This window comes from Podarcis vaucheri (assembly GCF_965113315.1).
Source record: "Podarcis vaucheri genome assembly, chromosome: 1".
Classification (NCBI taxonomy): Eukaryota; Metazoa; Chordata; class Lepidosauria; order Squamata; family Lacertidae; genus Podarcis; species Podarcis vaucheri.
Genome location: NC_138759.1, coordinates 106,119,613 through 106,132,813, shown reverse-complemented (window position 1 = coordinate 106,132,813; position 13,201 = coordinate 106,119,613). Strand labels below are relative to the sequence as shown.

Genomic DNA, 13,201 nt, shown 5'->3' with positions numbered 1-13,201 from the left:
AGGGCGTTCCGTGCTGCTGATGTCTATTTTGTTAACATTTAAAATCTCCAAGGAGTTTGAGGTGATGTCAATAGTTCCCCCCCTGCCCAGTTTACCTTTTCAACAACTCTGTGTGGTAGGTTAGGCTGAGTTTGTGTGTGAGGGAAACTGGCTTGATAGACTCAGTCCTGGGACTTCTTGTGGAGAACGGAGTTTTGGATCCAGGGGGTCCACAACACACCCACCCACCCTGGAATAAGGAGATTCTTGTGGGCATAATTGGGTCTTCTAGGATGAGGAGACCCTTCTGTCCAGACCCTTCTGTCAAATCTAGTCCTGCCCCAACCAGTAGATCTACATATTAGAACTGCGCTCTCAAAACATTGCTCCAATTCATCTCTTGATACTTCATGCTTAATAACTCATGCTTAACATTCCCACAGTTGTTGTTATTCCTATTCCAGTTTTGCATAAAAAAACAGATTCCAGAGGAACAAACCTTTGAAGCTTTTATTAAATTACGGTACACCTGAAGTGGAGCACAGAGAGAATTATTGGGATATGTTAAATTGATGCCCACCTCCCACCTCGAATTAAAAGATGTGGAACAGAAATGGCTCATGCGGCGAAGTATTTTAACAACTTTTCTGTGCATGCAGTAATGGAAAAAGCGTGGCTGCTTGGATTTCTTCCTGACAGACTAGACGAGACTGCAAAAGTACCCTAGAATTGCAGAGTTGGAAGGGATCAACACAGGATCTTCTATCCAACCCCCTGCAATGCAGGAATATGCAGCTGTACCACACGGGGACAGAAATCTGCATCCCTGCGTGTTAGCAGCAGCATGAACTAACCAGCTCTTGGAAGATTAAATGAGAATTAAATGAAGTTTATTCATTTATTCACATTTATAAATCAAAAGAAGACGCCGATAGGCAACGAATGCTTCCCTCGTCTCTTATTTTGCTTTCAACGAAAGCACGAGACCCTTCGGTTCCCTCATTTAATACAAAAAAGCGAGCAAGGGCTTTTCGACGATGCTCTGACCCGCCTAGACAAAGTTGCGCAATGCCGCTCTCGCCTAACTGGAACGAACTACACTTCCCAGCATGCACTCTGCCAGCCCGCCTCCCAAGTGTTCAGGGAAACACTCGACAGAAACGAAAGCAAATGTTTTAGCGTCGCATCTTCCAGGAGGAACGCTTCGCGAGGCGAGATCTGCGCGACTATGGCAAGTGACCGAGCGTTGCCTTTTATATCTGCCTTGCTGATGGGGACTCGTGGAGCAAATACTGGGTCTTCTGAAGCTCCCTAGAGATGATGGCTCTTTGGAAAGACGCCGAACCAGGAGCGTTTCCCCGGGGTGGAGTAGTCGCGTCTCTAGCGCCCTCCGATATTTCCCTTCCCCTGTTGTTACACCAAATTGCCAAGCAGGTTCTGTGCCCGTGTTTCCCAATTTTCGGTGTTTATACTACATTTTTTAAGATTTGCCTTGAGAGAGTCTTTAAACCTCTTTTGTTGACCACCAGCATTACGCTGTCCATTTTAAGTTCGGAATAGAGTAGTTGCTTTGGAAGACGATCATCGGGCATCCGCACAACATGACCAATCCAACGAAGTGGATGTTGAACTGGTGATCTTTGCTTCTTCCAGTACACTGGCATTAGTTCGCCAGTGGGAGATCTCCAGTGGCGGAGTATGTTTCATCATAGCAAATGCTTGTGGTTTTTTAAAATCACACCTTAGACGCAGTTCAGTACTGTAGAATGATAATCTGCATCTGCATAAACTAATTTTAAACCTAGATTGTTGAGAAACTTAAGTTAATTTTTCCAGGAGCTCCATGTTTTTATGACGTGCACTCAGGAAACTTTGTTTAATGGGCCTCTTTTGGTTTCATGCATTGCCTCTGGTAATTTGATAGGCTCCTTTAGTTACCTTAGCAACTGTTTGTGATCAGTATCGCTTGGTTTTTCGCTAGCATGATGAATCAAAAGGTCATTGCATATATTTCTGTCCTTGGCTTATACAAAAAAGTTTTAAAACACATACCCATCCCAGTACCAAGTTGGCTTGGAAAGCACTGCAATAAAACTATGGACATAAGATGTGGGCCCTTTGAGCAGGAGCATGCAATCAGTAGATTGGTTTCTGACTCCCAATTGTTTAACAATAGCAACCAAAGAAGAAGTTGTTGTTTTTTCACCAGTGGGCATTCTCAGACACATACCAGCAAATTCAAGCACTGTTAGAGTTGGAAAAACTGGACTGTTTGCAATAAGGTAATAGATGGGGAAATAGGTGGTGTGTGGTAACAGTTGCTTGAGACATGCAGGTATAGAGCAGTATACAAATTTTATTAATAATATTAATCATAATAGCGTGATGCAACATCTTACCTCTCTGCAAACAAGTCAGCTGACATCGTCTAACCTCCTTGCAAATTTTAGTCATCCTGATCAGGTTGAATGGTAAATAAGCACTTCCGGAAGTGACCTAAATTAAGAGAGTTGAAATGAAGCATAGGCAACCTGGCCGCTTTACCTCCCCCTTTCTGTCTCTGATGGATGGCAATAAAGGATGCAGTAAACAATTTTTCTTCATCACTGATGAACTTTAGACTAATGGCGATGGTGGCAAGTTAATGATCACATTTGAATCTCACACTTTCTCCAACTAACTCAAGAGTGGTGTTGTAGCCCCACAGCCACACTGTGTAGTAGGTGGTTAGGTTGAGAGATGGTGCATTGTCCAAAGCAATTCAGTGAGTTTAATTGCTGAGTGGAAATTTGAACCTGGGTTTCCAGCAGCCAGTCCCAGCAAGCTAACCACTGCATCCCAGTTGCTACCAGCATCCCTTTGTCGTTCCCTTGCTTTCAGTGGAAAAAGATTCTCACAGTGGCCTGCGTATGTAAGAGCAATAACCAACAAGGCAGTTTGTTGCAGTCCTTTGTTTTCGGGGTTGACCCTGGTTGCCTTCTCCTGCACTGCATGCTTTTCCTGTACATATATGCTTCCTATTCTCAGGCCCCTCACTGACCCGCTGGGCAGTCATTTAATATATATATATATATATATATATATATATATATATATATGTATGTAGTTGTGTTTCTGCATTCTTGCATACTTAGGTAACGTTGCTGCAATGTGCTTCCTCACCTCCCCCCCCCCCCGAAAAGGTGTGCAGGTATGCTCCAGTTCTGATAACCAAGAAGTATCTGGATTGTGAGAGAGAAATAAATTTCTATTGTTAGGGATGGGGAAAAAAAAATTCTATTGTTAGGGATGGGGAAAAAAATTTTTGTGCACAGAAGCACAAAATGACATCACGCGCATGTGCAGAAGCGGCGAATCGCAACCTGCGCGTGTGCAGACGCGCTGCTGCGGGTTGCGCTCTTTTCATGTTGTGAACGGGCCTCCGGAATGGATCCCGTTCGCAACCAGAGGTGCCACTGTAGACTTTTTGTGCTCAACTTGTGCGCCCAAGCACATGAGCTACATGGAGAGGTGAGAAAGGAATCTTTCTGCCAGCTCCACCCCCCCCCCCCCGGCATGAAGACTTTCAATAGAAAGCCAGTAAAAGGCTGGAAGACCCCTGGAGTCCTGCATGCCAGGCATCAAGATATTGCAGGAGAAACAAACCTATGTGTGGAATATGCTAGCTTTATTTGAAAACCCAGGGTATATATGGGTAGGGGTAGTACCTCTGGTGGGGGCAGTTGGTCCAACCACCTTTGGTCACCACCCTGCACTCAGCTCTCACCTGTGGCCCCAGGTAGGTCACTTTGAAGCTGCTAACACAGTGGTTTGACTTCACCCCTGGAAGCGTACTCCATTGTCTCTTGAGACAGATGGATGCCAACATCAACAATTTATTACAGCCGTTTCTAGCATTCACCTTGGCCTCCCTCCCCACACCCTGGTTTTCTGACTGGTATAAATATATTTCTCAGAGAGGGAAAAATTAAAAGCAGCCTAGTTTTCTTCTGTCAGCTGCCAGACAACAGCAGTGGGGGAGGAGGGAAAGCTATTTTTCTAGGAGGGGGTTTTAGGGTATGGAAAGGAAATGCTCATAAAAATCTGTGATTAAAAAAATAATAATCTGCTTCCTTTCCCAGCGCTTCTAATACTGGGTAGCTTTAGCATACTCCAGAATCAAAAGTGTTGTGTCCCTTTTGTAGGAAATGCATACTTTTTTGTGCATTCTGCAGTTTGCATTCTGCAAGCACACGATAAAGAAGATTCGGTTCATTCTGCAGTCCTTTAGGAGAAAGGAATATTTAGCATGAAGTGTGTTAAAAATAGTCCTTGCGTCGTCTTGGATTAAAAGTTTGTGGGTAAGGTTGCTGAGCTGTCCGTTTGAGTCTGTTTCTTCACTCTTTTTAGAAATAGGAGACAGTGATGGTAATCATAGTTCTGATTTCTTGTCATTTTATAATATATTTTTTTAAAAAAGAGCCCTCCTACAGCAGTGCTTTCAGGCTGCAGCACAACTGCGCTGCCCTGTCTCCTTTCTGAAGCAGTAACCCAAGGAATAGACATTAAGTGCATTGTACAGAGATTTGATGCAAAGCTAGCTTAGGTTGCAAGATGTCAGCAATTATTGACAGTTCTTCCTATCATCGTCTCAACACTGGCACACCAAATTATGTGCAAAATGATCTGCTACTCCATACATACTAAAGCCATGTCACTCCTGATGGGGAATGGTGAGATTTGCTGCTTTTAAAATAATAATAATAATAACAATAATAACAATAATAATAATAATCTGACTCCGCTTTGCAAACCAACCAAATATTTGGTGTCTATTTAGTGTCTGAGGTACAATTTTCTATTATAGAGTAAGGCCTATAGTGTTGCCTAGGCCGTGAAACTCCACACCCAACGTGAGAGATCTTCATCACCATAGTTTTATCATCATCATCTCTAAAGACTGTTTTATTTCATCATGGTTTTCAATTGGTTTGTTTGATGCCTTTGGGTAGAAAAGCAGCCGGTAGGTACACATTTTAGAAAAGTAACCAGGGATTAGTTCATTCAGTGTTGAAACTATGTGCTACACTTGCAGAGTGAGACCATTCTGTTTCATGGCAACAACAACAACAACAACAACAACAACAACAACAACAACAACAATTTATTACTTATAACCCACCCATCTGGCTGGGTTTCCCCATCCACCTTGGGTGGCTTCCAACAGAAGATTAAAAATATATTAAAACATCAGTCATTTTTTAAAAAAGACTTCCCTAAACTGGGCTGCCTTCAGATGTCTTCTAAACATCTGATGGGAGGGTGTTCCACAGGGCAGGAGCCACTACTGAGAAGGCCCTCTGCCTGTTTCCCTGAAACTTCACTTCTCACAGTGAGGGAACCGCTGGACCTCAGTCCTACGGGCTGTTTTTTTTTTGGAACTGATGAGAACAAAAACATTTTTTTCTGAATAGGAATTAGGCCAAAAGGCAGTTCTGAGGAAAATTTTATGTGCGCAGAACAGTGAGACTCTTGTGATTCGGTATTTCGTGGAATGAAGTCTATAGTGGGATTCAGTCTTAATTATTTTGTTTTATTTTATGTCAACAATATGCGCAATACAGTTTCCTCAGCAGTTTGTACTTTCTGTATTAAAAGGCCTGTAAAAATCCCCTCTTTTTTTAAAAAAATAAGTACTATGGCATCACAAATTTACAAGCATCGCTCTGCTACTTTACAGAGGTGGGGGCTGAATTGAATCAAATGAATAATAAGAATACACTTGCTGTTTATGCAGCATTCATCCTGATTTCTTTGGATGGAGGTTATATGCCTTCTTATCAATCAATTGTTATCCCACACTTTCTAGAACAGCTGTTTGTCGCTTCCCTTATTGCATGTAGTCCTCCCTAGTTCCATTAACAAAAGCCTGGACGAGGACTCCTGCTAGCACAATAAGACTCCCATCCTCATCCCACAGTCTGCCCCAAATCTGCTTGGGGGTTCAGGAGAACCTGCAGACCAGCAGGTGACGGAGCGATTGTTCAGTCAAGCAAGCTTGCACCAACAGAGCAACCTCCTTAGCCCTGTGTTGAATCCCACCCTTTGTGTTCGAGTGTGTTTGTTGCACCACACCACTTCCATCCACTTTAATTGGGCAAACTTAAATTTGGCAGTGGATGCGACTGAACCCCTCCTTAGTGACAGCCTGAAGGGGGGTGGGGCGCGGACCTGGCGCTTTCAGTGTCCCTTGTGTTTCTTCACAGGCCACCACACAAGCTGCCAAGCCAAAAAGAACCATTGTGGTCTGCGGTGTTCCAGATGGCCTCCTGAGTGACGACGTCATGGCCGACATATTAATGATTCATTTTCAAAAGGGAAAGAATAAGGGTGGCGATGTGGAGGATGTTGCCTACCCGACATCAACAAAAGGAGTGGCATATGTAACGTTTGAAGATGAACGAGGTAATGTCAGAGGAAGGAAATTAGAATTTTGGGTCCTTAACCGTAAAGCGGAATTCTTGCTCTGTAAAACTCCTGCGTTCTTGATGTCCTGGCTCAGCGTACTCTGGGTTTGAAACCTCTCACAGTGTATAAGGTTGCCTGCCATTTGTCAGACACATAAATGCAGCGAGGCTTTAGAGAGAGAGCATTTGCGTGGGTGTTTTAAACTACTCGCACAAGAATGGAACGTATAGTACGCTGCCTGGCAGATGAAAAAATTGCAGCTGAGCTTCGGGGGGAGTAAAATTGCTGCCAATTAATCTTCTAAAGAGACAGGCTGCCGTCATTCTCCTCGGAACAATTTTTGCGCGGTGCAAAAAAAGTATCAGGAGACAAGTATCGAACACTGGGGGCGGGGGAAGGAATCCCAGAGGAAAACTACCAATGAGAGGGACTCCCCCCTTCCTCCCCCAAAATCGAGGTATTCCGGGAATTGGGTTGGCAACAAAGCATTCTAACTTTTACTTCTTTCTACAAGACAAAATCTGAATTCCTTCTCAGATGCAGAAAATGTTCTCAGGAAAGGCGACCACAGCCTAGAGGACAAAAGGCTGCCTGTGGGTTATCCCTTGAAAGTGTCGTCATATGGAAAAAGTGTAAGTTACGCCAGCTCGACTTTTCTTCTTCTTCTTAGAATCTCTAGCCTTGCAGTTGTTTATTTTATTTATTTGTGAAACTTGTTAGTCACGTTCACTTGAAGGTCTCCAACTGACTTAACGCTAAAAAAAACCATGCACATACATAATTATATGCACATACGTAGAGAGAGAGAAATGGGGGCGTGGGGGGAGTTGTGAAGTGGCAGGTGTCACCAAGGAGCTCTTTTTGGTCAGGACCGTTGCTCTTTGTTAAATTTCAGCTGAGATAACAATACAGCACAGTGAATGTCCATGTCATTGTGTAAATAATGATAACAGTAGATCTCTTCTCCATAGAGCTTACAGTCTAATGTTTCACAGAAAAGGGGCAACTGAGGAGTTGAGGGATGGGAGTGATGAGTAGATTATCAATGGCTACTGACCATAATGGCTATGTTCTACCTCCCGATGTCAGGCAGTGTTTGTCCCTGAATGCCTGGGAACCACAAGTGGGTGGAGTGTTGTAGCACTTAGGTTCTTGTTTTGGGCTTCCCATGACATCTAGTTGGGCACTGTGAGAACAGTGCTTCTGGACTAGATAGGGCAGTCATCCGATCCAGCAGGGCTTGTCTTAAGTGTAATAAGGCATCTATGTAAAGAAACGCACACAGGTGCCTGTAACCTAAAAGTCTAGTGTTGCCTTTCAGTTATGATCTCTCTCTCTCTCTCTCTCTCTCTCTAGATTTTTACCTGCATGACATGCATCCTCAATTTGTCCCCATTTGGAGAGAAATACAACTTGGAAAGTGTGGTGCAAGACTTCAAGAAGAAGTTCCCAAATTTGAGCTTTGGGCCATTACAGTCTAACGGGCTAATAAGTGTACAGGGTCCATTTTTAGCCATCAGTGCCCTCCAAAAGAATATCTTATTAAACATAAAGCATTCCCTTTCAGAACAACATGTTGTAAGAAATCTGAAAGTATCAGATCACAGGCCTGGTACAAGACAGGCAAACAGCGGATTATCCTCAGAGCTGAAAAATAATTTTGTGCAAAATGAAAGCAAGGAGGAGGGACTAACTGTTGCCCTTGACACCGATACATATCACTACATGAGAACATTTAGAGACGAGTTTTACCAAAGGATTCTAAAAGAATGTGGTGTTACTAGTTATGCAGCTGAAGATGGGGAGGTCACCACCATATATCTAAAGAGTGACAAAACAAAACCAGGTTCCAGACCATTAAGATGTGCAAAAGATATGGTTGAAGGCTTGTTGGCAGAATTATATGGCTTTCTGCGTAAGGAAAGATTGTCACATGAAATGTCCAACAACTCTGAGAAGCGGAGACGTGAGCGTGCATGTGAGATGTTAAGGAGCCAGTATCCAAACGTTCTGGTTCTACCATACCCGACTTACATTGATATTATAGGATCCTCCTCAGACATTTATGAGTTTGCAAGACAAGTAAATAAAATGATGGGAAATGTCCCCAGAGAACCTTGGAGATAGGCAGCTGGTTATTTTGATCTCTTGAGGGCAGACCTAGATTTTCTGTTCGGCACAGGAGCTGCCACCAAAAATGGCAACCTTCTGTCGTGTTCTCTGCTTGTCACATTTTATGCACACTTGGTAGTGTTGTGGTGTTGTTGTATCGTCCTTTTCCCGACCCCTGCACCACATCAGTGGTCAACAGAAGTGGTAAAATGGCACAGGGCAAGTGGCAATAAGGAAAAGTGAAAGCTTTACACAAGGCTTGTTTTGGGGCAGAAGTACTATGTTGACCATAATGGCTAGTTCTACACTGACAATAAAGTGAGCTGAAACATATTGACAGTAACAGTGAAAGGACAGCTGCTGCCTAATGGAAAAGCTGAAAGTAGAACAGTTTAGCAGTTTGTGGGTTTTTTAGTCTATAGATGTGACATTTTCAGTGTCTCCCTCAGGATTTCAACACACTACTTAATAGAGCGGTTTTGCTTTCTGAAAGTTTTTGTTTCCTCCTAGCCTTTTTCTCTGGTCAAAACGACCCATCATTCTCAGCAAGTTCCAGCTCACTTGAGAGCTTTCTTCAATGGTCCTGTTATATAGAAGGTGATGTGTCATAGTTTAGTGTGGACAGCTGAAGCTGTTTTCTGTGTTTGACAATGAGACCTGGAAACGAGATTTCTTCATGATGTATATAGTTCAATATCACCGGATTAAAACTGGCTCTGTTGGTCAATATGTTTCACGTTAGTCCTTTTTGTACATCGACAATTAAGCAAAACTGGAGCTGTATCTCTCATACCATGAGTTTTATAGCGCAGGGGTGGTTTGCCCATGGACCCCTCTCCCTAGTTGCTGAGCTTACAGCTCCTACCATCCTGACTATTGGCCATGTTCGCAGGTAGTGATGGGAGTCTCAACAACATAAGTAGCTGTCTCGGTGTCTGATCATTGGTTCATGCAGGTCAGAGTTATCAATACTGGCAAGAGCTCTGCAGGGTTTTCAGGCAGCGGTCCCTTCCAGCCTTTGAAAGGAAGGCTTTTGTTCTTGCCCCTTCCCTTTTCCTGACCGCTAATCCAGAGCTGAAAGAAATGTGGAGGGAGGTGCTGTTTTACTAAAGGAATTTGCTGGGAGGTCACTTCAAGGGAGATAGTTGAGGAGCTGAATATGGGTCTCCACCCAGCCACCCTGCTTCTCGTTTAGAGTAGGTCTCCAGAAAAAAATATATATATATAGTTTCTGATTTGAAATTTAGGCACTCAAAATATGTGATGATGATGAATTGCATGTGTGAATTAGTTCCAATCAAGTTTCCAATTGAAAAGGAATGCAACTGTTGGAAATGGGACATTGGAGTTTGCAGGGTATTTTAGGTCGCCAACAGAAATAATAATAATTTTTTTTTATTTGTACCCCACACATCTGGCTGGGTTGCCCCAGCCACTCTGAGCAGCTCCCAACAAATACAAAATCATAATAAAACATCAAACATTAAAAACTTCCCTATACAGGGCAGTCTTCAGATGTCAAACATTCTCCACTGGCCTGATATGCAATTAATCAGCACAATAAAATCAAAGGGCTCAGAGTATTTGCAGGGACTTAAATATGATGGGCATTCCCCCCCCCCCCCCAGGAAGAAAATGCATCTTCTCTCAACTGCCTGTATCTGTTCCCTATAGAGGGCATTTGCAAGTTAATATTACTCATGATATCACTGGAAAAGGTGTACAGGGATTCCCAGACCTGTCTAAAGCTGTTAAGGGCCCTGGAATAGACAAAGCTGCATTTGTCCCCTGCTATGACTCTGTATGACTATGAGAAACACCAGGATTTTTAGTCTGCTTTGAGAAACTATCAGGAAAATCTATATGGAGAATTAGTCTGTATTGATACATGGCTCGTGATGCTCTTTTACACCAAGGGTGAATTTGACTCTTCTTTTCTCTGCCGTTCACTAAAGAAGCATATAGCCATCTGGCAAAGGAACACAGGGAAGGAAGGCTGGGACATTGCAAGTGTCATAAAAACAAAAAGCACAAGAGGGAGCCAAATACCGTCCAGCTCACAAAAATTTTCCCAGCTTGCAAAACCCGAATCCCTATAAGTAGATGTTCAGCTAAATCCTTGTACATTTGGAAGATCATTTCTCCTCTGGAACTGCCACTATGTAAAGTGCCGAAGAGGGAAATTGTGTATATACTGTAATTAAAAGTACCTTCCAATAGAGACAGTACTACCCAATCAAAAAGATCTTGTCTTTTTATGCATGTTATATCTACGTGTTAGAAAGGTGAAAGACATCAGCGCCTTCCAAGATTGTATTTGCAGAGGGGAATTGCTGTGAGCACATATACTCTCTGGAAAAGGTTACGCTCAGAAATTCAGGCAGTGATCCTAAATGCACCTAATGAATTATGTTGAACTTGGGGCTTATTTCTGAGGAAACATACTTCATATTGCACTGTTTGCAACAACCCCTGTGAGATACTTGTGAAACTGGATTGTAAGAGATTCCTGCACACATAATAGCATGCAAACACTATGAAGAGAGGAAAGGTCCTATAAAAAGACCTCCTTTCCTCAATGCTCTATTATGTTAGGTGCCTGTGTTTTTGATAGTTGTACTGCACAGTCCTCAAGTCTGTTCAGGAGCAAGTTCTATTGAACTCAGTAGGGCTGACTCCCTGGTGGTACACGCCACTCCATTCTCCATGTTGCAAGAGATCCCAGGGGTTCTGATTCCTTAGAATGAAGGTTGACAGAGACTGGTGTCTTGAGGACATACGGTGGTTATTTTACACCTGTATATAACTGGAACATAAGATGCAAGGGCCCACAGCATTAACGCCCTGGCAGATCTTCCTTCTCCATTAGTCATAGCTTTGGTTTCCAGCTTGTTCACACACAACTCTCTGACTTTTGTTCTCCTACCTAGCAGTTAGCTGTGAGGGAGGGGAGGGAGGACCACCCGTTTTTATGACACCGAGCAACTTTTGTGGTTATGTTGATTATGGTTCTTAGCTAGTCAGCCAATGCCATTGCCTAGACAAAGGGACGAGTTTGGCAAGCTTGCTCTCGTACACTCTACATCTACAGATAGAGGATTCCAAGAGCTGGAAGGGACTCAGGACATCATCTAGAATGACCTCACCCAATTCATAACACAAGCAAGTAGGTTTAGGATTGCAGTCACAGGCAATTAGCTGTACCCATCCATGCAAGAAGTATTTTGCATTTGCTCTTCTGGTAGAGAGAAATTATTTCATTGTGTGCATTGTTTAGTTAGTTAGAAGGAGTTATTGTTGTTGTTTCCCTGCCCCAGGCAGTTTTATGAAGGGTAAGCTAAAAATATTTTAAATAAATAACAACCTGGGTGGGCTGCTGCCTGGCAATGTTAATGACAGCGAGCAGCACTTTTGGTACCAACATCTACAGTTATAGGCTAAGGTTGCTCATAATGAGAATGCGCTCCAATCATGAACATCATGTTTACACAGTAAATGCTTAGAGAATAACCCCATATGTTTTGCACAGTTGTAATCCGTCCTCTGTGGCTGCCCATTTTTTGTTTTACTTTTTTAAAACCCGGGACTCCTCTGTGCGTGTGACAAATGGACTTTCCAAATCCATTGTCAACAGCCAAAGGCTTGCTTAGGCTGCAGTGCTATGCATGTGTAACCTTTGAGCAAATCCCACTGATATACATAGGATTGCACTGTTAATGTTGGCTGAGCAGTGGTATGGAAAATCAGAGCTACAAATTATTTCTTTGTCAGCAGGAGATATTGCGGGGGGGGGGGTGACTGTCAGGAAATTTCGATGTGGGAAAGCATTAAACCCTCCCACCTGTGCCATGGTTCAGATCTGGGTTGACCACCAGTGCAACTCATTTTTCTAAATAAAAAGATGCCAATTCTAAGCATGTTAATTAGCCATGATTTTAAAGTACTGTATCACGGTCTGGTTTTCAGGTGAGCAGTTTACAAATTCTCCATCCAAATAGGTTAGCACTATAACAAGCAGTGAGTGACTTTGACTGGCAGTCAAAGAAAATGTCCAGAGAAGGCTGGCAGACGTTCCCTCTGTGATGTTTCTGTTTTATTATCTGCCTCTGCCTTGCTTTTAAAAAAAACAACAACTAGCTGGGGTTGTGTTGCCACTTTGCATGGAAAAAGGAGCCCCTGCCATCTTGTGGAGGCAAGAGTTTCACGTGGTACACCTTAAGAATGCAAAAGAAGTCCTTTTTCAAGTGCTCCCCTATGATGGTAAACATTATTTTTGTTAACCGAAGGAGGAATGACTTTGCACTGAATTAAATTAACTCTGCAAAGCAGCTGAACGGTTTGCTCTTCCTCCTCATTCAGAGGGTGTGCACTCCTACAACTGCTCTAAACTTAGATGTACTTCTCAAACAGATACCACAGGTGGTTGGCTTCTGACAAGGGAAACTTGAGCAATTGCTGGGGAAGAATGGATTGCACACTGCAGGATGTGTGAGCCGGCTTCCTACACGCTGCCTGATTTGGACAGAGGAGATGCATTCCAATCAGACTCTCTCTGGGAGGCCTGTCATTTATTACATGGGCAGCTCTGCTGGAAAAAATAGCGCAGAACCCCACAGTGCTAACGGTGATACAGTCATGAATAAAACTGCGTACTGGTACATCT

The 13,201-nt window shown here is 43.1% G+C and overlaps 1 protein-coding gene across 1 annotated transcript; it reads left to right on the top strand.

Moving 5' to 3' along the window:
* Window positions 1-5,258: 5,258 nt before the first annotated feature.
* On the top strand, window positions 5,259-9,265 carry RBM43 (RNA binding motif protein 43). Its single transcript, XM_082199365.1, has 3 exons — window positions 5,259-6,423; window positions 6,964-7,058; window positions 7,783-9,265. The coding sequence occupies exons 1-3, from the start codon at window positions 6,303-6,305 to the stop codon at window positions 8,551-8,553; spliced, it is 987 nt and encodes a 328-aa protein (XP_082055491.1). The 5' UTR covers window positions 5,259-6,302; the 3' UTR covers window positions 8,554-9,265.
* Window positions 9,266-13,201: the final 3,936 nt, after the last annotated feature.

What these genes read in the sequence shown, in the direction of transcription:
- RBM43 (XM_082199365.1), top strand. Translation starts at nt 6,303, where the DNA reads ATGGCCGACATATTAATGATTCATTTTCAAAAGGGAAAGAATAAGGGT. An exon ending in AACGTTTGAAGATGAACGAG is followed by an intron (nt 6,424 to 6,963) that starts GTAATGTCAGAG and finishes ATTCCTTCTCAG; the next exon opens with ATGCAGAAAATGTTCTCAGG. An exon ending in TGTCGTCATATGGAAAAAGT is followed by an intron (nt 7,059 to 7,782) that starts GTAAGTTACGCC and finishes CTCTCTCTCTAG; the next exon opens with ATTTTTACCTGCATGACATG.